This window comes from Salarias fasciatus, chromosome 18 (assembly GCF_902148845.1).
Source record: "Salarias fasciatus chromosome 18, fSalaFa1.1, whole genome shotgun sequence".
Lineage (NCBI taxonomy): Eukaryota > Metazoa > Chordata > Actinopteri > Blenniiformes > Blenniidae > Salarias > Salarias fasciatus.
This window is the reverse complement of record NC_043762.1, coordinates 21,425,047-21,448,106: the sequence shown is the minus strand read 5'-3', so window position 1 is coordinate 21,448,106 and position 23,060 is coordinate 21,425,047. Positions and strand designations below refer to the sequence as shown.

The 23,060-nt window shown below is 43.8% G+C and overlaps 1 protein-coding gene across 5 annotated transcripts; it reads left to right on the top strand.

Annotated features, from left to right (window-relative positions):
* The first annotated feature begins 1,639 nt into the window (after positions 1 to 1,639).
* Positions 1,640 to 22,604, top strand: tbl1xr1b (TBL1X/Y related 1b). 5 transcript variants are annotated; one of them, XM_030114792.1, is made up of 17 exons: positions 1,640 to 1,711; positions 1,810 to 1,918; positions 3,839 to 3,905; positions 7,204 to 7,307; positions 7,442 to 7,587; positions 7,787 to 8,006; positions 9,841 to 9,973; positions 11,960 to 12,101; positions 12,487 to 12,550; positions 12,639 to 12,736; positions 14,868 to 14,928; positions 15,352 to 15,473; positions 15,821 to 15,895; positions 16,023 to 16,150; positions 17,264 to 17,429; positions 17,506 to 17,607; positions 20,278 to 22,604. In XM_030114792.1, the coding sequence occupies exons 4-17, from the start codon at positions 7,250 to 7,252 to the stop codon at positions 20,302 to 20,304; spliced, it is 1,542 nt and encodes a 513-aa protein (XP_029970652.1). In that variant the 5' UTR covers positions 1,640 to 1,711; positions 1,810 to 1,918; positions 3,839 to 3,905; positions 7,204 to 7,249; the 3' UTR covers positions 20,305 to 22,604. The 5 variants fall into 5 exon arrangements, with proteins under 5 accessions (XP_029970652.1, XP_029970650.1, XP_029970651.1 ...); XM_030114790.1 differs by lacking the exons at positions 1,640 to 1,711; positions 1,810 to 1,918 and adding an exon at positions 2,137 to 2,330; XM_030114791.1 differs by lacking the exons at positions 1,640 to 1,711; positions 1,810 to 1,918 and adding an exon at positions 2,137 to 2,334.
* The last annotated feature ends 456 nt before the right edge of the window (positions 22,605 to 23,060 follow it).

Here is a 23,060-nt window from a genome sequence, read left to right as displayed (position 1 = left end):
TGTTATTGTCCTGCAGATTAATTCCCCGCCCCCACGCAGATATCACACTGCTGTACTCCTTCAAGTCTCACATTTGTGGAGGGAACCAGCGCTAATCTAATTTTGCAGAGGACTACTGCGTCGGCACACACAGACCTCATGAATATGGATGTTTTCACAGATGTATGCAGACATGTATGTCTCATATCTGCTCATGTAGAGGAAACACAGTGTGCATATACAGTAGGTGAAAATGAGTGAATATGATTTACAGTCACACAGGTGAGTCAATTCACAATATTTGTGTCTGCATTGAATCATATACCGTGCGGAGCCTGGCTGGGGGGATGAGGAATCTGCTTCTCATTTCTTCATTGGCAGCCAAAACACCCTCACAAAGTGGGAGGGATGAAGCACATATTTCTGTTTCTCCTGGCTTGAGGAGAAAGACGTGAGAGGCAGATTGTGGGAAATTGCTTGTAAATTAACTAATGGAGACAAACAGCACTGAAGCTGCTGTTTCACAGCTCTCTGCAAACTGTCAACATTTAATCCCAATTCCTGCACCTCTGCTAGCATCTCCTCCAGGTTTGTTTTGTGCACAGAAATCCCACAGCACCTATCACCTATATATGATGAAATGATGGGGTAATTTATTGAAATGCTCCTGTTTTTGCTCCAGACTCAGAAGAAAAAATCGTAAAGGCTAAAATTAATAGAAAATACATATTTCTAAAAATGTGCATTAAATTAGCATAATATTGAAGATATGTGATACGCAGTACGTTGGACATGAAAGTCTGGTGACAAATTGTAAACCAGATGAGGTCTAAGATTATTGAGTGGGAGGATCAAACAGCCCACAGGGCCGAGGAGTGGCAGCTAGAGAAAAAAAAAATCCACACACTGCAGCAGCATGCAGTATCTGCTACAGACAAATCCATCAGCCAGCTAAACAGCTAATCACTTACAAAAATAAATGCTCATTTTTGCACCTTTTCCATCTGATTGCATGCAAATGCTGTACTACCGCAGTATGATCAGCAATTATTTGGTCGTGGATGACCTGTCAGCTTGGGAAAGAACTAATTTTAGCCATGATAATAGATCAAGCACACATAATTTAATTCACATCTTCAGTGTGGGAAATGAGCAAGATGAAAATGTGCTCCTGTGCCATTTGTCTGACAGGATTGCAGGCTGCACTGAGTTATGCTGCAGTTGCTGCTGTTGCACAATTAATTTAAAGGTTCCCAATTGAGGATTTCATAATATGTCATCATCTTGCACTGTAAAATTCAGAGACAATGCAACTAACTAATCACGGCCGTACAGTTTATTCTATAACACAGCGTTCCTTGTAGTAAGTGTTGAAGGTCATCCTGTTTTTGTATTTTACAAGGAACAAAAAAACCTTGATGGATAATATTCCCTAAATGAGCCGAGTGCTGCGTGAAAATGCTTATCTTTATGAGGAAGGTGGAGGAATATAATATGATTATGGATTATGTATGTAGCTGGAGAGAATCAGTGTAAAACACAGATTGCAATGATGATGTAAGCTTGTTGTTGACTTTCCCAGTCTGAATGACTGAGCAGAGGATGGGGGGTGGGGTGTCATTAATCCAGGGCTAGTGGTGACCCGCCAGGCGAAAATGAGGCGTAGTGGGGGATGGGCGAGGACACTGTTATGACTGGTGCTTGGCTGCTGGACAAACTTCCAGAGGCCTCGGTAGATTTTAGCTCTCTCCCTTTTTTTTTTTCTTTCTTCCTTCAGATCATCGGTCGATTCCAGCGTGGAAACGTGGCTTAATTTCTCTCTTTTTTCAGGTTTGAACGAGCCAAACGGTTTGGAAGCAAGCACTTAACCAACGCCTGAGGACGGCTCTCAGCTCTGGCGGCAACACGAGGAGGCGTTTAAGGGCTTTTTTGGAAATAGGTTAGTTATAAATGCAACCCCGCGCGTTCAGGCACATTTTGGGGGATTTCGTTCATGCGTGTATGTACGAGCGACCTGCAGTAGGCTGCTCCACTCGAATACGGAGCGGGTGGATGGTCGACCAGCTCCCGTCGTGCCTGGTTAATCTTTATATTGAGCTGTAGTGAGTGGCGCTTTGAAATAACAGTAGTTACAGGCGGCTCATTTCCGCATGACGAGTCAAGCCACTGTGTCTAACGTCTGAAGCCGTTGCTGGCTTGTTACCGCCTGGCTTTAGCTTTAATATTATAACATCACGATAGTTAATATACGTGCGAAAATTATCAGTTTTGCAATCGATTAAAATTACAACATGGTGTGACTTGAGCACAAGAGCTGTGGAAGATATCGCCAATTGAACGGTTTTGTCCAAGTAGGTACGAGACTGTCATTAGCCTAGCATGCTAGGTTCAGCTAGCATGCTAGCTAGTTGTCAGGTTCAGAGTGGTAGCGGTGCTGGCGACCTTACGGTCCTAAATACAAATGCAATTTGATAGCCATAGCTCTGATAGTGTGATATAAGACTGCTACATTCAGAAATACAACCGAGATAGCTTAATAATTGCACCTGATTGGGAGCTAATTTTCGGAGAGCTGGATGGAATGAACTGAGCCCGACTGGCATGTGCGGTGACGGGTATGGCCGAAGCTAAACTAACCTTTATTCGCGTGTTAGCGGCTGTGCTAACGACACCTAGCCCGCAGCAGCGCAGACCTACATCGCGTTAAATGTTAACCATTCACTGCTCTCCTCGGCCGTGTTATCAAGGAGCTGAAGCAAGCATTGCGTGTTTATTGGTGAAGTGTATTTAAAGAACAACGCTGGTCAGATAGCGTTGTCCCTGTTCTTGTGTAGATCCGCACAGTGACATGTGGACACTGTCAGCCCATTTTTACAACAATGATTTTAAGGATTGTTAAATTAAACAATGTCGTTGGGACATTTTCTGTATGCCCGAGAAAGTGCTAAAATAAAATAAGATGCTATTTAATCATCTTGCAATTAAGCTTTAATTTGGCACTCTTATTGCGCCCGTGCTGGTTATTACCTTCATACCAGCATGTCTATGGACTTACACGCTGAAGTTTGTTGTGCCCATTCACTCACTACTGTATGTGTGTGTGGGGGGATGGGCATTGTGTTGTGGATTGCCAGGCTGTGTTGCTCATGTAGTTCCCTGCAGATTAGTGTGAGGACATAGGTGGTGTGTGCTTAATGTGCACGAACTCAATCAGACTCACAGACACACTCAACTATAGGCTTCAAAGAATCTGAATTGCACACTCATAAAAGTCTTGATTGGTGTTGTTGTTCAAACACAAAATATCAAATATAGGTTCAGGGTGTATAAAAAATTAAATTTTCTCAACATTGACCTTTTTCTCATAGGATGCAAAGCTCTTCTAATAACAGTGTTACAGACTGCATACGTCAGGAGGCTGAGCACAGATATCCATTGGGTGTTATGGCTTATTACATTGCTGACCCAGTTTCTGTCATTGTTTGGGAACACACCTCTTGGTTCATAGCACATTACTCTCACTGCCTTTTCATGCATTTGCTAAAGTGTGCATTGCCATTACAGTAATTTGCCACTGTGTTCATAGTTTCCTTATCTTGAGATTTGTGTGAATTGCTGTCAGTGCCTGCTTGCAGCTACACAAGCAGAAAAAAGTAGTGGATTATTCATTTCAATCACATACTGCAGCATGCTTTGAATTGTGATAACTGTGTCTATTATGCTACATTTCTGTTTTTTGGTGGCAATATAACCACTTTAAGATGAGGACAGGATACTTCAAAATATGGAAAATTTTATTTCTAATTAAAAATAATTATTTGTCGAGGAGACGTATTCACTGTCTTTTTCTTCCTCTTAGGGGCCAATAGTTCGTCCTGAGAACGACTGAGCCATGATCCGTCCTTAAGGATATCGTGATCACATGGGTAGGTTATCTTTGTGTTCATCATAGATCAAAACCTGTTGATTTCATTTGGTCACCCTTTTTTTTTTTTGGGTGGGGGGCGAACCCATTACATTACTGTCTGAAAAATCAATTCTAATTTATCACACATTTTAACACATAATTAGCTGATGTTTTGTTTATAGTGTGTAATATTGTTCTATTTGTTCTATTTCTCATGATAACATATGCCAAGGCTCTCTATTAAGCACACAGAAAATATATGAACAGGCAACTCAACTGTAGCCTTTCACACCCGTTTTAACTGTTTAGATTGTAATTGTAACTGAATGGCTTGTTATTGGTCCACTATCAAAAGTACAAATGACGTTAAACGAAGGAGAGGAAGAAACTTGAGATAAGGAGAGCGCAAAGTACAGATTCTCAAAGTAAATTCAGTCAGGTCAACTGGACTTAAATGTGTTGCAATATATATATTTTTATGCATTCTGCAAGTGTTTTACAATGTTAATATGTAGAATCACACTGCAGCTGACACATCAAGCCACTTTTTCAGTTTGTAGGCTGTGACGCAGTGGTTTATGACAAAGTTCACGTCATCAGCCTACCTGGTGTAAAATGGCGAGAGGCGGGACAGCAATCCATGCCTCCTGTCCCGGTTGAAATATCATCACATTGTTGATCTTATCACTGAGGTAACATAACAAAGCAAGGTAAACAAAAGAGGGCAGGATGGATGCTACAGACTCCAGAACTGCGCCCCCCCCCCCCCCCCCCCCCCCCAAAAAAAAAAAAAAAAAATAAAAATAAAAAATAAATTCTCCCCATGGTTCAGCCAGAGCTCCATCATTTCCCCGTCTTGCCAGTTTGGTGCCATATTTGCAGAATTTTCATGCACTCCTCATTCAACAGCCGATGAGTGCCATTGGCTCCCAACCTTGGGAGGAGGGTGGGTTGGCTGATGCTGCTCCACATATCAGTGAAACATATTCACCGTTCACACTGTGAAAGCATGTGTGCTCACTCACTAGTGTACCGCCAGCTTTGGTGGTATGCTAGTGAGTGGCCCGGTCACAGAGGTGAATCCTGATCCTTTGTGGTACTTCATTTTGTTGGATGATTAATAAGTCTCTCAGCTGTTTGGTGTTTTGGGGCAAAAGTGTTATTTTGTGAACAGGATCTGAGAAAGAAAAGCTTTGTACACATTATTCAGGGTTTTTTCTCTCTGTTACAAGACATCCTTCAGTGTTTTTTATTTATTTTTTACAACCTGTTGGTGAAAAAATGGAGTCGTTGGTGCTTTGTTACACATCATAATAAAATTCAAGCCAGTCAGTGCCAGAGGTTAGTTTCTTTAAGAAGAATTTATGAACATTAAAAAGAAAATAGCCTGAAATTGAGTTATTAAAAAAAAAAAAAAACTCTTTTCCACCCTGCATCCAAACATTTTTAACTTGTCAAATGCAGCTAGAGTTGAACGATCAAAGCTTCACAAGCTGTTCATTACCCTCATAAACTGAGGTCGGTCTTGTAAAGGAGGGGGAAATTGGGGGGAAATGTTTGTTAAAAAAAGAACAGTGCTTCCTGGCCACAGTTAATATTTATTCTTCACTGTTTATTTCATCCAAGCACTCGTGTCCTCACAGTCTTGAGCAGTGTTATCACAGATTCTCCTCGTATCCTGCAGGCCTGCGCAAAATGCAGCCTCGCCGTGTGACACCTGTGTAAGCACAGTGTGGAACTGTGGTAACATGAAACGGATGTTGCTGAGTTTAATACTGAAATGTAAATTGTATCCTTGGATTTGTTTCTGTTTGACAGACTTCTATTTCACGGTGCTGAACCTGTGGGAGTTAACAGCTCTGAACTGTTTGGCAGCTCTTTTCTTGTTGTCTAGGTCTGATTTTCGTACCGCCGACTTGTAATTAGGCTTTACAATACTTTATGAACTCATCTTTATGTGGAAATGTTGTGATACAGTGTCTTTCAGCCATGTGAGCAGATTTAATTAGTATGTCCAGCTGGATATCCCCCTTGAAAAGTGACATTTAAATTCTTAATATCTTCCTGATGCTCCTCACTGTGAGGCTGCTCAATGCTCATCTTCATAAAACATTTAGTTATTGGACATCGACTCAGCCAGATGAAATCAGTGGACTTATTCTTGTAACTGAGCCGTGACCCTGCTCGCTGCTCCTGCGTCACTAGCACAGTGATGACATTTTGTCAGCACCCGTTGAAAGCCAAGCAAGTGTGAGATAGCAAAGTGTGTTGTAGCAATGCTCCTAGCCATACTGAACACTGAACAAAGTGGAATGGAACAGTGCACTGTGACAGAACAAGAATAGCATTCTTGGAATTGGAAGTTACATATGGAAAAAAATTCTATAGGAGAAAACATAGTGTCATACACACAGAGCTTCAGGATGGATATCCTCTTTACTGTGAGTAATAGTGACGTACACGAGCCATCAGAACTTTCTGACCACCGTGTTGAGAATCGCTGAAGGGCTTCTTCTCTTGGCTCAGTTGGTCTTGGACCTCCGCCTGTGGGATGCGGCAGGAGACATGTTGACTTTTTCAGCGGGCTGGCACAGTGGCAACAGTAGAGGTTCTGTCCCTCTTCCAGACCTCTTGTTTATTTCAACGGTCCCATTTAAACAGTGTGTGTTCTGCATGAGCAAATACTGAGAAGCAGTGGATGGGTAGCTGCCGGGGTTTGAAGCCTATCTATTCCAGGCTTTTCAGTCCAAAATACCCAGCCCGGCTCATGTATAAGCCTGGTAATTATTTCCAGTTGTAGGTTAATGAATGGAAACTGGTGCCCTGCCCGGAGCCAGGCGGCATCTGCAGCCACCAAAACGGAGAGGAACGAGACGTGGTTATTTATCAAGTGACTTTTGCTTTTAGCTACTTCTGTACTTCATTTAGAAATTGCAAGATGTAGGTCAAGCAGGATGATTTCTTTTCAACCTATTGTTTTTTTTTTGAAGGGGGTTTTGATTATGTGTGCTCGTTTGTCATCTGACTTGTAACACCACTGTGTGTGTGTGTGTGTGTGTGTCTGTGTGTGTCTGTGTGTGTCTGTGTGTGTCTGTGTGTGTCTGTGTGTGTCTGTGTGTGTCTGTCTTTTACACATTACTCAATGCCCCAGATTACCAACCCACTTTTAAAAAGCCATGTCTGTTTGTGTCTGTTGTGAATGCTACTTTGTGAGGAAGAAATATGAGACTTCAGAACTGAACACGCAGCTATCAGTTCTGTGTATGATGTTAATGAACTTGTTGATTTAACCAACGATCTTTGCTTTGCTTTTACAGGCTCATATCCTGTGCTGACCCCATGGTTTAATCACCAGGACTAAAAATGAGCATCAGCAGTGATGAGGTTAATTTTCTGGTGTACAGATACCTGCAAGAGTCAGGTAAGCATGTGCGGGGGAAGTACAGATGGGAAATAGATTTGTGTGCCATTATGGAGATTGTAAATTTTATAATGATTCAATTTCTTTCTGCAAATGAACTCTGACTCCATCCAAATGATCAATCTCTCCTCCAGGCTTCTCCCACTCAGCTTTCACCTTTGGCATAGAGAGCCACATCAGTCAGTCGAACATCAACGGAGCCTTGGTGCCCCCTGCTGCCCTCATCTCCATCATCCAGAAGGGCCTGCAGTATGTGGAGGCTGAAGTCAGCATCAACGAGGTCAGGCGCCATCTTTATATCATCATCGAGCAATTATTGGAAGATTCCAATATACTTCCTACAAGAAATGCTCCGTGACCTTCTGTGTCTCAGCTGGCTCACACTTCCTCGCATGTTTAATTATTATTGTTTTAATGATCGGCAGTGATGCCCATCATTTAAAGTTTGGTTCTCTAAAAGCGGATGCTTTCCTGTGCAGGACGGAACCTTGTTTGACGGGCGGCCCATTGAGTCCCTGTCTCTGATCGATGCTGTGATGCCAGACGTCGTCCAGACCAGGCAGCAGGCCTACAGGGACAAGCTGGCCCAGCAGCAGCAGGCCGCGGCGGGCAGTGGGAGCACTGCAGGGCCGCAGGGAAGCACCAAGAATGGAGAGGGTGCTGCCAACGGGGAGGAAAATGGATCCCACGCCTTAGCCAGTAAGCAGGCCCAGTCTCTGAATCAGCCTCGCTACAGCCTTCTTAATTTTCAGTGGAAAAAACGTCCGCTGGATTTGTTTCATTTTTTTCTGGGGGGGGGCAACATTCCACTTTATAGACCTATTTCAATAGCTTTTTTTTTTTTTGTACCTGTTTATTCATTTATGTATTTAGATATTTATCTCACACATTAAATCCGGATTACAAAGCAATTAAAAACAATTACAAAAAGCTTGTGTGTAGTGCAGTAGAAACCTGCAAATCACTTCTGCAAAAAACCACAGTCAGAAAACACAACAGAAAATTACTAAATATTATAGCATTCTAACGTTAGAAATTTTCAACCAAACACAAACCAGAATTTAGGAGTTTGATACTAAAACACAAGACTTTTCTGAACAGAGGAAATAGTGTTGTGGTCCTTCCTGTTTGGATGGTGAAGTGCATCATCTTACAACAAACAGCATCTTCTGCTCTTTTTTCTTGTGATTTTTGTTGTTGTTTTTGTTTTAATGAATTTGGGATGATCTGGGTAGACTGGAAAGGTGCAGAGTTCCTGTTCAGAAATATGTTAAAACCTCACTCAGTGCTTTCAGGAACATTCCAGGAAGGGTGACATTCCCAAGTTGTACTGGACAGTGTTGATGGCTTGATTTCAGGGAGGCAGCAATAGCTGCATGTGAATGATGGAGTTTACACTTTCAGTGGATAGTTCTGAAAGTCTGTTTTAAAGGGCTGTGATAGTTTTCTGACACCTAAAGATAAATCAATTGTTCACTAATATTTGTGTGTACATGTGCAAGTGAACTGTGTCACTTTTCCCAAGACAAGTGCAGCTTTGTGGTTCAGTATAGTGTGAAGTTTCTGCAGCTGGCTCATAAACGTCCACTCTGCTCTTTTCTTTGTTGCTACGCATGAGTTTCATTACATCTTGCTTGTGTAGTCGAGTTTCCATGTCTTTACTCACCTTTTCCTGCCACACAGTTTGTTTGTTTTAGCACAGAAGGAAAGCTGTGGCCTCCTGGGTTTCCTCCAGAGCCTCAGCCTTCTCCCTGTTTGCTTGAATCACAGTAACACGTTGAGCATGGGATTCAAATTAAAAACTGTAGCTGAGGGGTAGATTCCAGGCTCACATGGCCTAAAAGTGAGTCATCATAGCTCAGTGCAGCAGAGTTTATGTCAAGACGATGATGGATTCAGTTGGATGAAGTGTCTTTTTGTGACAGATTTTTAGGATGAACTATTACATTGACTGGAAGTACGGTTTTCTAGCTTTAGATATGTTTGTGGATTGATTGTGTTCTGGTCTCCTCCGAAGCGTAGACGTCTCGGAGTGCTGGTGGAGCGTCTAACAGTGTGACATGCTATTTCCTCTGTGTTGACACTGTAGTGTGTGACCTTTGTTAGAAGCGGAGCGTGCCCCGGGATTCTACAGCTGGTCAGTTTGGTGCACTCAGTGCATCACAGTTGGGTAAAGTTTTGGATAAAAGACACAGAAGCTTTGGAAATCGATTTGAAGGAAGATCCACCAATGAAGGCTTTATGTTCTGTGAGATTGTATAGGTAATTACAGGAAGCCAGGCTGTCATGGTGAACTGCTGCCATTGTTCAGTGGGATGCTGTTTGCTCCTGTGGTTGTAATGTAATCTGCCCAATAAACCCGATGAATGTGAGAGCACCGGTTATTCGTTTTAGAAGCAATGGTCTGTTCTTCAGGACGTGGAGACGCATTGCATTTTCTTCACATTGCCTTGCCTTTGAAAATTACAACTGCATTGCGCTTTACTTGCTGGCAGTTCTCGGCCTTTATGGTGAGTCTTTTTCTTTTTTGTAGATCACCACTCAGAGATGATGGAGGTGGACCGGGACGTGGAGATCCCCCAAAGTAAAGCCATGGTCTTGAGGGGTCACGAGTCAGAAGTCTTTATCTGTGCCTGGAACCCAGTGAACGACCTCCTCGCCTCCGGGTCAGTATCGCCACGCTCTCCGTGTCCTTGTTTGTCGCTGCTCTTGCAGACCCGGTATCTGTTAGATCACTGATCACAATCGCAGTGCAGCTATCAGGAAAATGTAAAAGAGCACATTTGTCATCTGTTCCGAGTGTTGAGGAGGTAAAATCCTCAGGAAACTCTTACTTTTGAATGCATTAGGGAAGAAGCTGAAAATTAAAAAGCACATAAAAGCCCTAAAATGCAGCAATCAATCATGACACTCTGAGCAGTCCTCTTGGGTCTAAAATAATAAACAGCTGCCTGAAGGACAAATGATCCACTATGCATCCTGAAACTTTCTGTCCAAAATAGATACTCTTCTGTTGGCTGCTCTCTCAGGGTCTCTGCCATTGTTCTTGTCACTTGATGTTAACTTGTTCATGTTAAAATGGAAGAGCAACTCTTACGGAGATGGCAGGTGAAATACAATCCACAAGATCTGCAAGTGCATTTCATAGAAGTGAACTTTTACAATTATTATCAATTTGAGCATTAGTCTTGTGACAATATTTTCCACAAATTTCTGCAAAAATGGTTAGTTATATCATTATAAAGAATAAACTCTCTAAAGGAGGAGTTCCTAATCACAGCTGACTGGGCTGTTCACCGGTCCTCCAGTGGGAAACTCTCTTTCACACCTGTGGACTATTGAAGAGCCACCAATTCACTTCAGACATGTTTTTTTTTTTTTTTTTTGCCTACAAGAAGATTTAAGCTGCAGTGATAAAACCCATGACTTGGTAAGAGCAGCGCGGCTCAAAATGGGGATGTCCTCATTATGAAGCGTGAGCACTAATCATTACGCTGCCGTGTGTTAATAAACCACTCATCAGGTGTGACTTCTTAAAATTTAATAGGGTTTTTTTTTTTTCTTCCCTCACAGCCAAACAAGTTTGTTTACTTCATTTGGTTTTTGTGTTAGCACTCTCCCGATGGTTGCAGCACAGCTTGGTCTCAAATCCTTCTCATTATTTTGTTTGAATTTTCAAATAAAACTAGGTTGTGATGTTGTAATTTCTTTTGAATCCATCAGATGAAACCCTCTGAGACGGTAAAGTGATGGTATGGCAGCCGCAGCTGTGACTGTAATTCTATTTCAGTCGGACATGTTTAACAAAGGAGAGGGGTATTTTAGGAACAGTTATCATGCAAAGTACAGTAGTAATAAAAAAAAAAGGCTGTGTGAAGGCGCTCTCTCCAGTGTGATCGTGCCTTTAAAGCCTTTGACTCTCAGCAGTACTAGAAGGAACCATGTTCTTACAAGTACGCAGTGATGACATTTGTTATGTGGTTTCACGGCAGACTTCTTTCTTTTAGGGACAGCCTTTAAAAGTCTCTGAAATGACAGAGCCAGCCTTTTTCCTCCCAGTGGGGCTCAGTGATTTTCTTGATGTTTGGAAAGGACGGGAGCTTTTTGCTTTGCTCGTATTCCAGAATGTGTTTGTATGAGAGTTGAGAGAGAAGCTCGGCTGTATTATTAACCAATGTCATTGAAGGTGCAAATTGTATATTTTCAGTTTTGTTAATTTATTTTTAAAGCCTGACGTTTGTAAATGCTTTGGATTACACTGGTCCTAGCTTGTTACCTTGCTCGACACTGATCACTGTTAGTATTGTTAGTCCTGTTTCTAACACACGGCACAGTTCTTATAAGGAAAGTACATTTACATCAAGACAACTCTTGCAATTGAAGAAAGTCTAAATAAAGGAGCAAATATTTACCCATCTCAAGTAAACATTGGGTTGTGCGCTCGTGAAGTGTCTCTTCCAGATAATGTAAACTGATTTGATAGAGTTTTAAAAAGATTGTGGATTTTATTACACTTAGTGATTTGTGGCACCAGTTTCATGCAATATTTTCTGGCCCTACTCGATGTTCAGGTTAATATAAATTAATGTGACAATTTCACAAGTGGAAGCTGCACTTGGGCGCTGAAGGGCTTGTTGTTCTAACCGGGACAGGTCCGGAGACTCCACAGCACGGATCTGGAACCTGAGCGAAAACAGCACCGGCGGATCCACCCAGCTGGTTCTGAGGCACTGCATACGGGAAGGGGGCCAGGACGTACCCAGCAACAAAGACGTCACCTCACTAGACTGGAATGTGAGTGCGTGCGTGTGCGCGCGCCCGTATGTGTGTGTCACGGAGTGTAACTTCTAGTAATGTAATCTGTTTGTGTGTGCATGTGCCTGTATGCATGCCTGTGAGCACTGCGTTTGGCAAAGGCATTCCTTTCAGCCATTAGAGTGTGTGTGTGTGTGTGTGCGCGCGTGCGTGCGCGCGGGGCGAGTCACTCCCACATGAGAGAAGGCGTTCTGTGTTGCCCAGCTGCAACTGAAATCCCAGAGTAGTACATGGAATGCACAGCACTGTCAGTGCCCACTTTAAGCCATGAATAAGGGGAGTGGAATGAAGACTTTATGAATTGAAACATGCAGATGAATGCGGACGTTTGCAGCGTGTGACCAAACTCATCCGTTTCTTTCAGAGTGAGGGAACGCTGCTAGCAACAGGCTCATATGATGGTTTTGCAAGAATATGGACAAAAGATGGTGAGATGCCTGAAATCTGTCGCGCTTCAGCGCCGTGAGCCGCCTTTCCCGGCTTCTTTTTCAGCTTTGTGTGCTTGTTGTTCTTCAGGTAACCTGGCCAGTACTTTGGGCCAGCATAAAGGCCCTATATTTGCACTCAAGTGGAATAAGAAAGGAAACTTTATCCTCAGTGCTGGTGTTGACAAGGTAAGACGTTTGTTTCAGCTGTAATCTGACTATTAATTCAGGATTGTGAGAAATACAAGGGATCGAAACCTTGAAACCATGTTTGACACAAATTATGACCCAGTTTATTTGTTTTGAACAAACTACTAGAACTACCGTTGTAGTCAAAATGTAAGATAAAGGAAAAACAAGATAATATGCTGGATGCAGTCTGCAGAAGGGCTGTGTAATGTATTATAAACTTATCATCACAGTGAGAACAAGCACAGTGCTCGTATCACAAAAAACTGAACAGTGATAAATGTTTTAGTGCACTATGCATTATGTCCTGCATGTCAACCTGTTTTTCTAATTCGTCATAAATGTCCACCCACTAGATGAATGTGGAGAGTGCCTGTCAGTATAGAGAAAGCCTAGTGGGCTTTGTAATGACAGGGAAGAGAGTTGAGGCTCACACCATGTTATCAAGCAGCAACTATTAACTCTTGTTGCATTGTGGGTGTTTTATTTGCACAAAATTGGTGTTCCGAAGCCGTGAAAACAGCACTTTTCGACATCCAGAGTGAAACATTATTGTCATGCCTCGATCTCCATCTCAGCAGAGAAGGCTAAACTTTCTGAAACCTGCGCTGCTGGCACATGCACACGTGCAAGGAGATCAATAACAATTGGATAATCTAAAGTCAATTTACCAGCACTTATTCAACAAACTTAAGTCATTAAACAGCCCGAGTGGCTTCGGGCGTGGCTTTGGCCCGTCATGGCTGCACTCACTGCTCTGATTGGCTGTTATTCTCGACGTGGCCGTGTTTCCACCTTGAGCAGCTCTGCATCCGTCTCAACAGATAACGTCTGTTACTCACAGAGGATGCATGGAGTTGTGAGGAGAACAATGAGCCTGCCGGGGGAGTTCACACCCAAATCTTACTGGATCTGTTCAAATTCAAAACAAATCTTTGATTTTCACTTCATTACTGCAGCATTATTTCATATCTGGTGGCCACTGGGTGAATGAAAGGCTACTGGTGGGAACTACAGATGCATGTTTGACAGAAATAAAGAAAAATCAAAGTGGTAAAACAATTTTCAATTGTGAATTAGGTATAACAAGATAAAGAGCAGAGTTTAATCTCAAACCGTGAACACATTACAGAGGTATACTTCTCTGCTTATAGCTATCACAAATATTATTATCACAATATTACTATGCATTTGCTCAGCTATATGCACAAAGTAAACAGTGCATTTAGTCACATGGTGGATGGCAAGCCGGCTGCAGCTGCTGGACGTTATTAAGAAGCTGTCCAAAGGCTTTAGTGCTGCGTCTGAAATGCTTTCAACGGCATCCGGACCAGGAGCGTGAGAGCAGCGATAGCTGGAGTGAAACCAGCGAGGCAGAGATCTGTGTGAGGACTAGAACCAGGACTCTGGAGACTGGAAACTGCATATCAAACATCTGTTGAGGAAAGTTTCACTGCTCGTCTGTGTGCTCGCCCACCGCCGTCTCTCCAGGCGTCTATTTCCCACCAGTATTTTGAAATGTTACCAGCTTTGTGAATCCATTTTTTCCATTATCTTCGTTTTAGAAAATTACATAAATTTCTTCATATAAAGTATCAATGATACTGAAAGTACAAGATTTGAATACAGCACAGTACGAGACTGCTCTGATATGTTCATACATGATAAAAGCATAAGTTTGAGGTGGCCAGTTTGGATTTTTTCATGAAATGTTTTGGCTTCCTGAAACATATTCTAAAATGTGAAGGACTGGCAGGAAGCTTTGTGCATTTTCATTTTCATTAGGCAAAGTGCACCTTCCCTTCAAAATTGCACAGCCATGCACAGCTCAACATTGCCCCCTGGTGTCTGAAACTAGACTAACATCCACTGTCATTGCTGCTCACAAATGAAAGTGCTGATACCTTGAGGCATAATGAGCCCGAGGTGCGAGTGTGATCAACCAGCTTTCTTTTTCCTTCACTCATCCACACCGTTCAGGTCAACTCAGAGCGACACGCAGCATTGAGTAGGATACAAGTGTTCTTATATTCTGTGTTGTGTTTTTTTTTGTTGTTGTTGTTGTTTGTTGTTGTTTTTTCTTCAAATGATGAATTCATTTAAATTGATGAAACTATTTTCTTTCTCGCAGACAACTATAATTTGGGACGCACACACAGGAGAGGCGAAGCAACAATTTCCTTTCCACTCGGGTGAGTGACAGGAGTCAGCTGGATGTCTCTTCACCGAGACTTTCTGTTTTTAGACAGATGTTGCCTTCTGCTGAGCTGCAGCACAGTGATGCTAATTTCAGGGTTTTCTGTCATCAAGTGTCTCTGCTCACTGTGACTGATGGGTTCTATCCTGCTGTATTTAACCCAGCTTATCATATCACACATTTCGGCTCAGCAGATTTTGAGTTTTGAGCTTACGTCACAGACCGACTGCAGCCCAAGATTAATGTTCTGGAAGCTTCTTTTTTTTTCCCCCCATTGTGAAATAACTTTTAGGACTCAGAGAACCAATAGAGGGTAGCCAGCATGCAGTGTGGCAATGAACAGTTTCTCCCAGTGAGTGTGTGTGCGAGTGCGTGCGTGCGCACCTCAGCCTAAAGCTGTGTCTCTGCCTCCCCACAGCCCCTGCTCTGGACGTAGACTGGCAGAGCAATAACACGTTTGCCTCCTGCAGCACAGACATGTGCATCCACGTGTGTAAGCTGGGTCAGGACAGACCTGTCAAGACCTTCCAGGGCCACACGGTAAGACAGGACGCCGCTTTCTCACCACGAGGGAGGCAGAAATGCTCTGCTGCTCAGGTGCGCTCCTGCTCCATACTGAGAGGGCAGCCCTGGGAAGGCAGTGGTTTCTAATCAGAGTCTCAGCGCTCCCGCATTGCCATCACATTCGCTTCTTTACACTTTTCCCCCTGTTGGAAATGTTTCTGTGAAGTAAGAGACCAGAAATTGGTTTTTCTAAATCTTTGAGATTGCAGTGCGATCCCGTGTTGAAGCGACCCACCGTGCGTCTGCAGCTGTATGAACTACCGTCTGAGTGCAACTTTCCCAGGATGCTGCTGTTTGTTCTGACTCATCTGTCTTTTCTCCAGAATGAAGTGAACGCCATCAAGTGGGATCCCACAGGCAGCCTGCTGGCTTCCTGCTCTGATGACATGACACTCAAGGTCAGCTCCTGTTACAGGCGGCTGTAGTGGAAACACCTTTTATGGCTGTTGTTGTTGTTTTGGGGTTTTTTTTGCTTGCATGGCGTTACAAGCCAAACTAAACTTGTTTTCTCACTTCCTGGTCCAGATTTGGAGTATGAAACAGGACTCATGTGTCCACGACCTCCAGGCCCACAGTAAAGAAATCTACACCATCAAGTGGAGCCCGACAGGCCCCGGGACCAACAACCCCAGCGCCAATCTCATGCTGGCCAGGTAGTTACTTATGCTCTCTCTCTCTCTTTCTCCATTTTAAATCATTTTCTTTTTAGTGTTTGCTTTTACCAGTCTGATGGCGAGTTTCTGCAACGAAACCTCAAATATGCACATATTTAGTGTCTGGTTTGGTTGACAGTAAAGTGTCTGATCTATTCTGAAAATACAGTGGGGAAAAAAACATCAGTCTGACAGTAAACATATTTAACTTTATATGAAGTTCATTTAATTTAGTACTAAAACAAAAGAATGTGGATGTTGAACCATTAAAAATGTGGCTTTTAAGTAAATTTCTAGTCATCAAGTGTGAATTAGTTTTTGATGCTGCTGCTTCATTGGAGGTGAAGCCCTGATTGAATCCAGGTTTTAGCCCAGTTCACCACTGCCGTGTTACTTTAATGCTGTCATAGAGTCTCAAAAATGTCACGTTGTTTTTGTTTTTCTGCATCATGAAAACAGTTTGTTCTTCGTAGCCAGACGAGAACAGACCCTTGATTATATAAGACAATGGAAATGCATCTCACAGGTTGCAGATGCCACGCTGGTGTTCTGGACATTGATGGAACTCGGGGTTTGTTGTTGTTGAGGTAGAGGACAGCTGGCTTCCTTACGTTGTGGAGTGAGTGGCTGTTTGAGGCGTTGGTGTTGCTGCTCTCGCTGCGGCGGCGAGCTGAGGTCAGCCTCAGTCACATAGATCTGTCATCACACGGCAGGTGAGGCATTTTGGGGGCATCTGTAAAGCGAAGGAGCAGAACCCAGAGGCAGAACATACTGTTCCCTCGGCCCCACCAGTCTGCGCCTCCCACCTCTTCAGCTGCAGTTGTCAGCAATTTGTAAAAATCCGTTTATGTTTGGATTTATTTTCTGCGCTGCACAACAGTAGAGCCTCCTCAAGTCTTTCCTCCTCATGATGGCTTCACCGACTAGACGTGCTTTGAAATTGCTTTGGGACAAACTTCAGTTTAATTGAGAGAGCGGTCTTCATGCGGATCACGTTATTTCAGATGAACACATCGTGACGTGCACTATAGGAATATTTCACTTCACTGTAAACTTTTCCTAATTTCAATGCCATCCATCGACACCTGACTCTTGCTTCCTTTCCCTCCGCAGCGCGTCGTTTGACTCGACGGTGCGTCTGTGGGACGTGGAGCGCGGCGTCTGTATCCACACGCTGACCCGCCACCAGGAGCCGGTCTACAGCGTGGCCTTCAGCCCCGACGGCAGGCACCTGGCCAGCGGCTCCTTTGACAAGTGTGTCCACATCTGGAACACTCAGGTAGGAGGCGACGGAATCGAGGCTGCCGTCAAGACGTCGTCCGTCGTCACTAAACCTGCTCGCCTGTGTTTTTCAGACGGGTGCTTTAGTCCACAGCTACAGAGGGACGGGGGGCATATTTGAGGTGTGCTGGAACGCCACAGGCGACAAAGTAGGAGCGAGCGCTTCAGATGGATCGGTGAGTTACGCTGCAGTGTTGACTTCATTTCAGCTTTAAAGCAGATGCTGTCTTCTGTGGAGGACGATCAGCAGCTTGATGACCTGGGAAACAAATGTTTGTGGCTTTGACACATGTGCACTGGCGTCAGGCCCCGATCTCACAGCAGCATCGAGCTGTGCAGTGTTCAATGTCTGGAACCCGAAACGAGCATCCATAAACTTCAGGACGTCTGTTTACGAGGCACTTTCACCGTCATAAGTGACTACGAAAGGAGGATTGTTTTCCTCAAATGTTCAGATGTAAAAGTGCTCCGAGCTGGCTCCGGTGAGATCCGCGCTATAAAAATGAAACTGAATTGATGTGAGCTGACGTTCAAATATCCGTCAGGATGTCAAGCAGTTTCTATCTTTACTGAGCAGATGAATTTTGAAATATTCTCACAGGCTGTAATCCCATGACCACCGATCAGTGGTCACCCCGGCATTGTTGGTGGGCGGGAAGCAGCAGGTGGACATTTCATTCGTCAGTGTTGAAGTGATGGAAGCATGAAGATTGAGATGTGAGCTGATAGTCGGGTTAGACCGTCTCTCAAACTGCGGGTCTTGTGGGACGGTCATGATTTTATCATTGTGTCAAAAGGAGCTCGACTGCTGCAGACATTAATGCTGCTGATGATAGAAAGCTGTCAGAATACAAACCGCTTCATTTTGTTTTGCACAGGCACCGTGATCACATTATTGTAAATAAATGTAGTCCAGCTGGATCTTTAACCTGTCAGAATGTAGACATGTATAGTCAGACGCCTCATTGACTGCTGGAACATCTTCACAAAACCGACCGCATGAAGATCAGTTGAACATTTTGTGATTTATACTTATTTTGATCATGTAAAGACCGTCCTCGGTAGACGTGACCACACTGGACATGATGCTGGTCCTCTTCCAAGATGGCGGCCATGAGGCAACAGCAGTCACTGCAGTCGATATAAATGAGATGTGGAAAAGCAGCAGGTTTCCAGATGAGAAGCATGAGCGCCTCAGAAACGTTCGTCCTGGCTGAACCTGCAGCCACAGACGGACGCCAATATGACATGAAGTTTATTCCTTGTTTTATAGTTAGATTTTAGAAGACCTGTCTTTGTTTAGCACATTCTCACTTCTGCAGTCTCAAGTTACTTTACACTCACACACAACTGTCAGCAGAAGTTTCTACACAAAAAAATCATGTTTGCTTGTTATATTTGTCAGAAACATGGTTCACTCGTTCATCTGCTGGAATCAGTTTGTGTTGAAAATGTGGCTTTTTGGATCAAAAAATGATCCAAATACAACGTACTTTGTTTTTTTTATGCACCCCAACTATGATGTAAACATCCACTATAACATCCCTGAAAGTATATTTGAAACACAAACGTACTTTAAACCAGAGAATATTTCCTCACTTTTTTGTGTATTTCATTTCTTCAGCTGTGACGGATGCTGCTCTTGTCTTATCTGCCCAGTGTTGTGCTGTACAGTGTTGTTGTCGAGCTGTGGCAGGATGTCTTCTGTTGGACACCAGAGATCAGCTCTTGATTTGAAGCACACGGCGTCCTCGTCTGAACAATGAGGTTAAGATGATTGGATAAGTGACACACAGAGCAGCTGATGTTTCTGCGACGTGAGATAGAGCCATTAGTGTTCGAACAATGAGCCGCTGTTTAATAAATGAACCATCTGGAGGCTTTAATATCCCACCTGCCTGTTAGAAACGCTGCTAAGCATGTTAGGCAAAATATTCAGAGCCATTTTCCCGTTTCTGAAGTCGCGCCTGCCACGTTGTCTGTTTTCTGTTTTGCCTCTCGGCCCGTTTGGCCGAGCTCAGCAAACTGGAAGCGCCGTCCGGGAGGCGACTGCGCTGCTCCATCACTCAGGCATTTATGGGCTACTGCAGAGTGAAGGGGCTGGAGCGGCCATCTGTTCACGCCACACACACACACACTCTTCCCAGCCAGTTTGAAAAAGGTGGAGAAGGGTTGGTCTGAATTCAAATAAAACTGTGAATATGGAAGAGTGATCCATGAGAGAGCAGGAAGCGGCGCCGGCGGGTTTTCCAGAAAGGCTAAATTAAGGCTCTGAATATGTATCGCTGAGCGAACAGCGAACCTGCTGCTGCAGCGCAGTGATTTATGTTTAACATGTTTCAACATTCAACAAACTGAGACATGATGTCAGGCAGGGTTAAAGAAAATCCACAGATCAGGGAAAATGTGATTGGCGATCGTGACGATGGCGCTTCAGCAGCAATGTGCCGGAAGTCGTTTTGGGTTCCAACAACAAACAAACGGCGAGAGCAGAGAGAGGAAAACGTCTGGTCCAATCAAAACACGGCTGCTCCGTCAGCAACCTGAAGGAAGCGTGGAGAGAGTGACTGGCGGAGAAAGCCCAAGCCCCCTCCACACACACACACCGTCAGACGTCAGAGGGGAGCTGGGGGGTCGCCACAGGAAAAAAAATAAAAAATTGACCTTTCACCTGTTCGGTTAGGAAACTTTTTCAAATCCGGTGTGTAGTTTCCGTGCAACTCATCCGAAGATCGTTGTAAGAAAACGGCCGAGTCGTTTGCAGCAGCCCACCGCGGCTGAAACCAAAACCTGTGGCAGAAACGGTTTTTTCAGCCGCATGTGACTTTCACTTTTCTTTTTTTCAGGTTTGTGTTCTCGACCTGAGGAAATGACACACGTCTGGGGGCGCCATGGACCGACTACGAATGTGTACATAGCCAAAACGACTGTCCCTGCCTGTCCGCCACACTGCTGTAGTCCCATCAGACGCCATGGCCCGCCAACACAGCCGAACGGCCCCGCCCCCTCGCCCCCCCCTCCCCCCACCCCCCCTCATCTGTACACATAAGGACCACATGTTGGCCTGGTAGAGTTTTCAGGTCTGTATGGATCGCTCTGTTGCAGGAAGAAGCGTTTCTTTGTCATCACACAGTGGAAAAATTAGTGCGCCCGTCACGAGCAGAACCAAAACAGCAGGACCCGCCTCCTTTTCCTCTTTTTACCCTTTGTACCAGAATTGTAAAGGTTTTTGTTCTCCGTTGGTGTGTGCATATTGCATATGTCAGCATTCGGTGTCCTGTGGACATGTTTGTGTTGAATTTGGATTTTAACTGATCTCTGTAGGTTTTTATATTACATGTGTGGTGGGAGAGAAGAGAGCGGTGGGGGGAGGGGGGGGGTTGCTTTTCAAAGCAGATGTACAAAGCTGTTCATTGGGAGATTCATTTACTTTTCTGCGCTCTTGAAGATTCAGACAGATTACAGTTCAGAAAATAAAAGGCTTTACCATTTTGTCGACCGTATTTTCACTCAGTACTTTTGCTCTTTTTCTTTTTTTGCCATTTTTTTTTTTTTTTTTTTTTAACAGAATTGAAAACAGTTAATCAAAGGGCAACTTCTGCTTTTTTCGCAACTTTAATCCTCAGAAGTGTTTTTCAGGTGTTTTCGCAGCTCATCAGGTTAAAACGGAGCTCAGAAGAATCCCGGCTCTCTGTCCGCCCGCCGGGTTCTGTGCAGTCGGCTTCTGAGTATACTCCCCGGTTAATACGCCAGCAGCCGCGTAACGAGATGCAGTCTGGGGGGAAAAAAGAGGGGGAAAGAAATGAGGACTAATGGCTCTCCCCAGCAACATCCATCCAGTGTGATCAGCTAATAGTTTCCTCAATTAATGGCTCCTTGTTGATCACTGCCGAATGCTAATCGGATTAGCCTGGCTTAATTGTGTCCTGTTTCCCCTGCGGTGGTCGTTAGATCAGGACGTCACCTGGAGCATTGCTTCCTCTGCAGGCGGCGGCGGCGGACTTCGTCCTCCACGCCGCTCTGCAGCTCGCACTGCTTCCTTGCTCTGGCAGTGACCTCGGTACACACTACAGCGCCGGCATCGGTTAGCAGGCATTGCCCAGCATTATTAACACACACACACACACATCCTGGAGACAGGCTGCGTTCAGGCCTATGCACAGACGGACGGCGCTTTTTGTTTGTCGTGTTGGGAGTCGGCGTTCTGAGGCAGGGCCGCGCTCGAGTCGACTCGCAGACTCAGCGTTTGACTCGATGTAACCTGGTATCTGCATATAATATGAATATATATCTGAATATCTATCTGTGCTATTACAGGGGGATTTCTTTTTGGAAGCCACTCTTACGCTAAGAGAGGATTTTTAAGTAACTTTTTGAGAAGGCTTGAATCATCGTGCGTGACGTCCTCGCGCGTCGCCGGCAGTCTCGACACCACCAATGGTTTTTGTTATAAAATACCATTAAACAGTCATAGCTAAATAAAAAAGGAGCAGCTTTTTCAAGGTTTTGGGGTTTGTTTTTTTTCTTCCTGCACTTTAGACCAGACATGGAGAATCATGGTGGGATTTATTTAGGTCACCGTATACACACACACACACACACACACACACACACACACACACCCGTGTTAAACGCTCTGAACAGCTTCGGTGAGCAGTGTCCCCGGCGGTGGTACGTTCAAGAAAGTTTGAAAAAAAAAAAAAAAAAAGGTTTACTTCACGGCATTCCAGGCCTCATCTGGCAGCCACAGCCGACGCCCAAACCACTCCGTGCACACACACACACACACACACCGCCTGGCATTTCACTCCCAAACGTTACTGGTTTAAAAAAAAAAAAAGTGTACCCCAAGCTGGAGTCTATATTAAAGTCTGCTTTTCACACAGTCAGCATCTCACACACACACACTATTTGAGCTCTATGACAGTGAAATGGTATTTTATAATGGTTTGTTTTTAGACGACGAGCTTTTTACACTGCATTCAAGTGTGTTTGCTTTTATTTTTTTTTTCTTCCTACCGAAAGTACTAACGTTAATTCTATCTTTGCTATGTTGGAGAGCCGTGGAAGGTTTTGTACTTATCAAAACTTTTGTAATTTTGATTTATTTGTAGCGACATACTCAAAATGAACAAAAAAAAAAAAAAAATGAAAAAAAAAATCTGGATTTGTTGATGTATTATAACACAGAAAATGTAAATACCAGTTTTCAGGTTTTTTTGGTGTCTTTTCCCTCACCTATGTTGTACTCTCTTTCTCTCTCACTCACATGGTTGCAGTCTGCAGCCTCTCAATCAGACTGTTGTAATATCACTCAGATCTCAAGGTCTAGAATAAAATCTATTTTGATAATATGAGTGTGTTGGCAGGTTATTTTTCACACCACTACATGATTTTGTTTTAAAATTGAATTAGAGTTCTGAACAGGACTTTTTACTGTATGCATGGTGCGTGCCTCAGGGAGAGCTTTAAAAATTTGAGCTGTCCTGTCATTTTATCTTATTGCAGAATCATCTTTTCTTGGAAGATTTTGGTTTTTAATGCCACAATCTACCAAAAGCTTTACATTCCTCCTGCTTTGACCACGAGGCCTTTTAAAGTGAACTTCTCAGATTTTTTACTTTAGCTG

What these genes read in the sequence shown, in the direction of transcription:
- tbl1xr1b (XM_030114792.1), top strand. Translation starts at nt 7,250, where the DNA reads ATGAGCATCAGCAGTGATGAGGTTAATTTTCTGGTGTACAGATACCTG. An exon ending in AAGAATATGGACAAAAGATG is followed by an intron (nt 12,551 to 12,638) that starts GTGAGATGCCTG and finishes GTTGTTCTTCAG; the next exon opens with GTAACCTGGCCAGTACTTTG. An exon ending in ACAATTTCCTTTCCACTCGG is followed by an intron (nt 14,929 to 15,351) that starts GTGAGTGACAGG and finishes GCCTCCCCACAG; the next exon opens with CCCCTGCTCTGGACGTAGAC.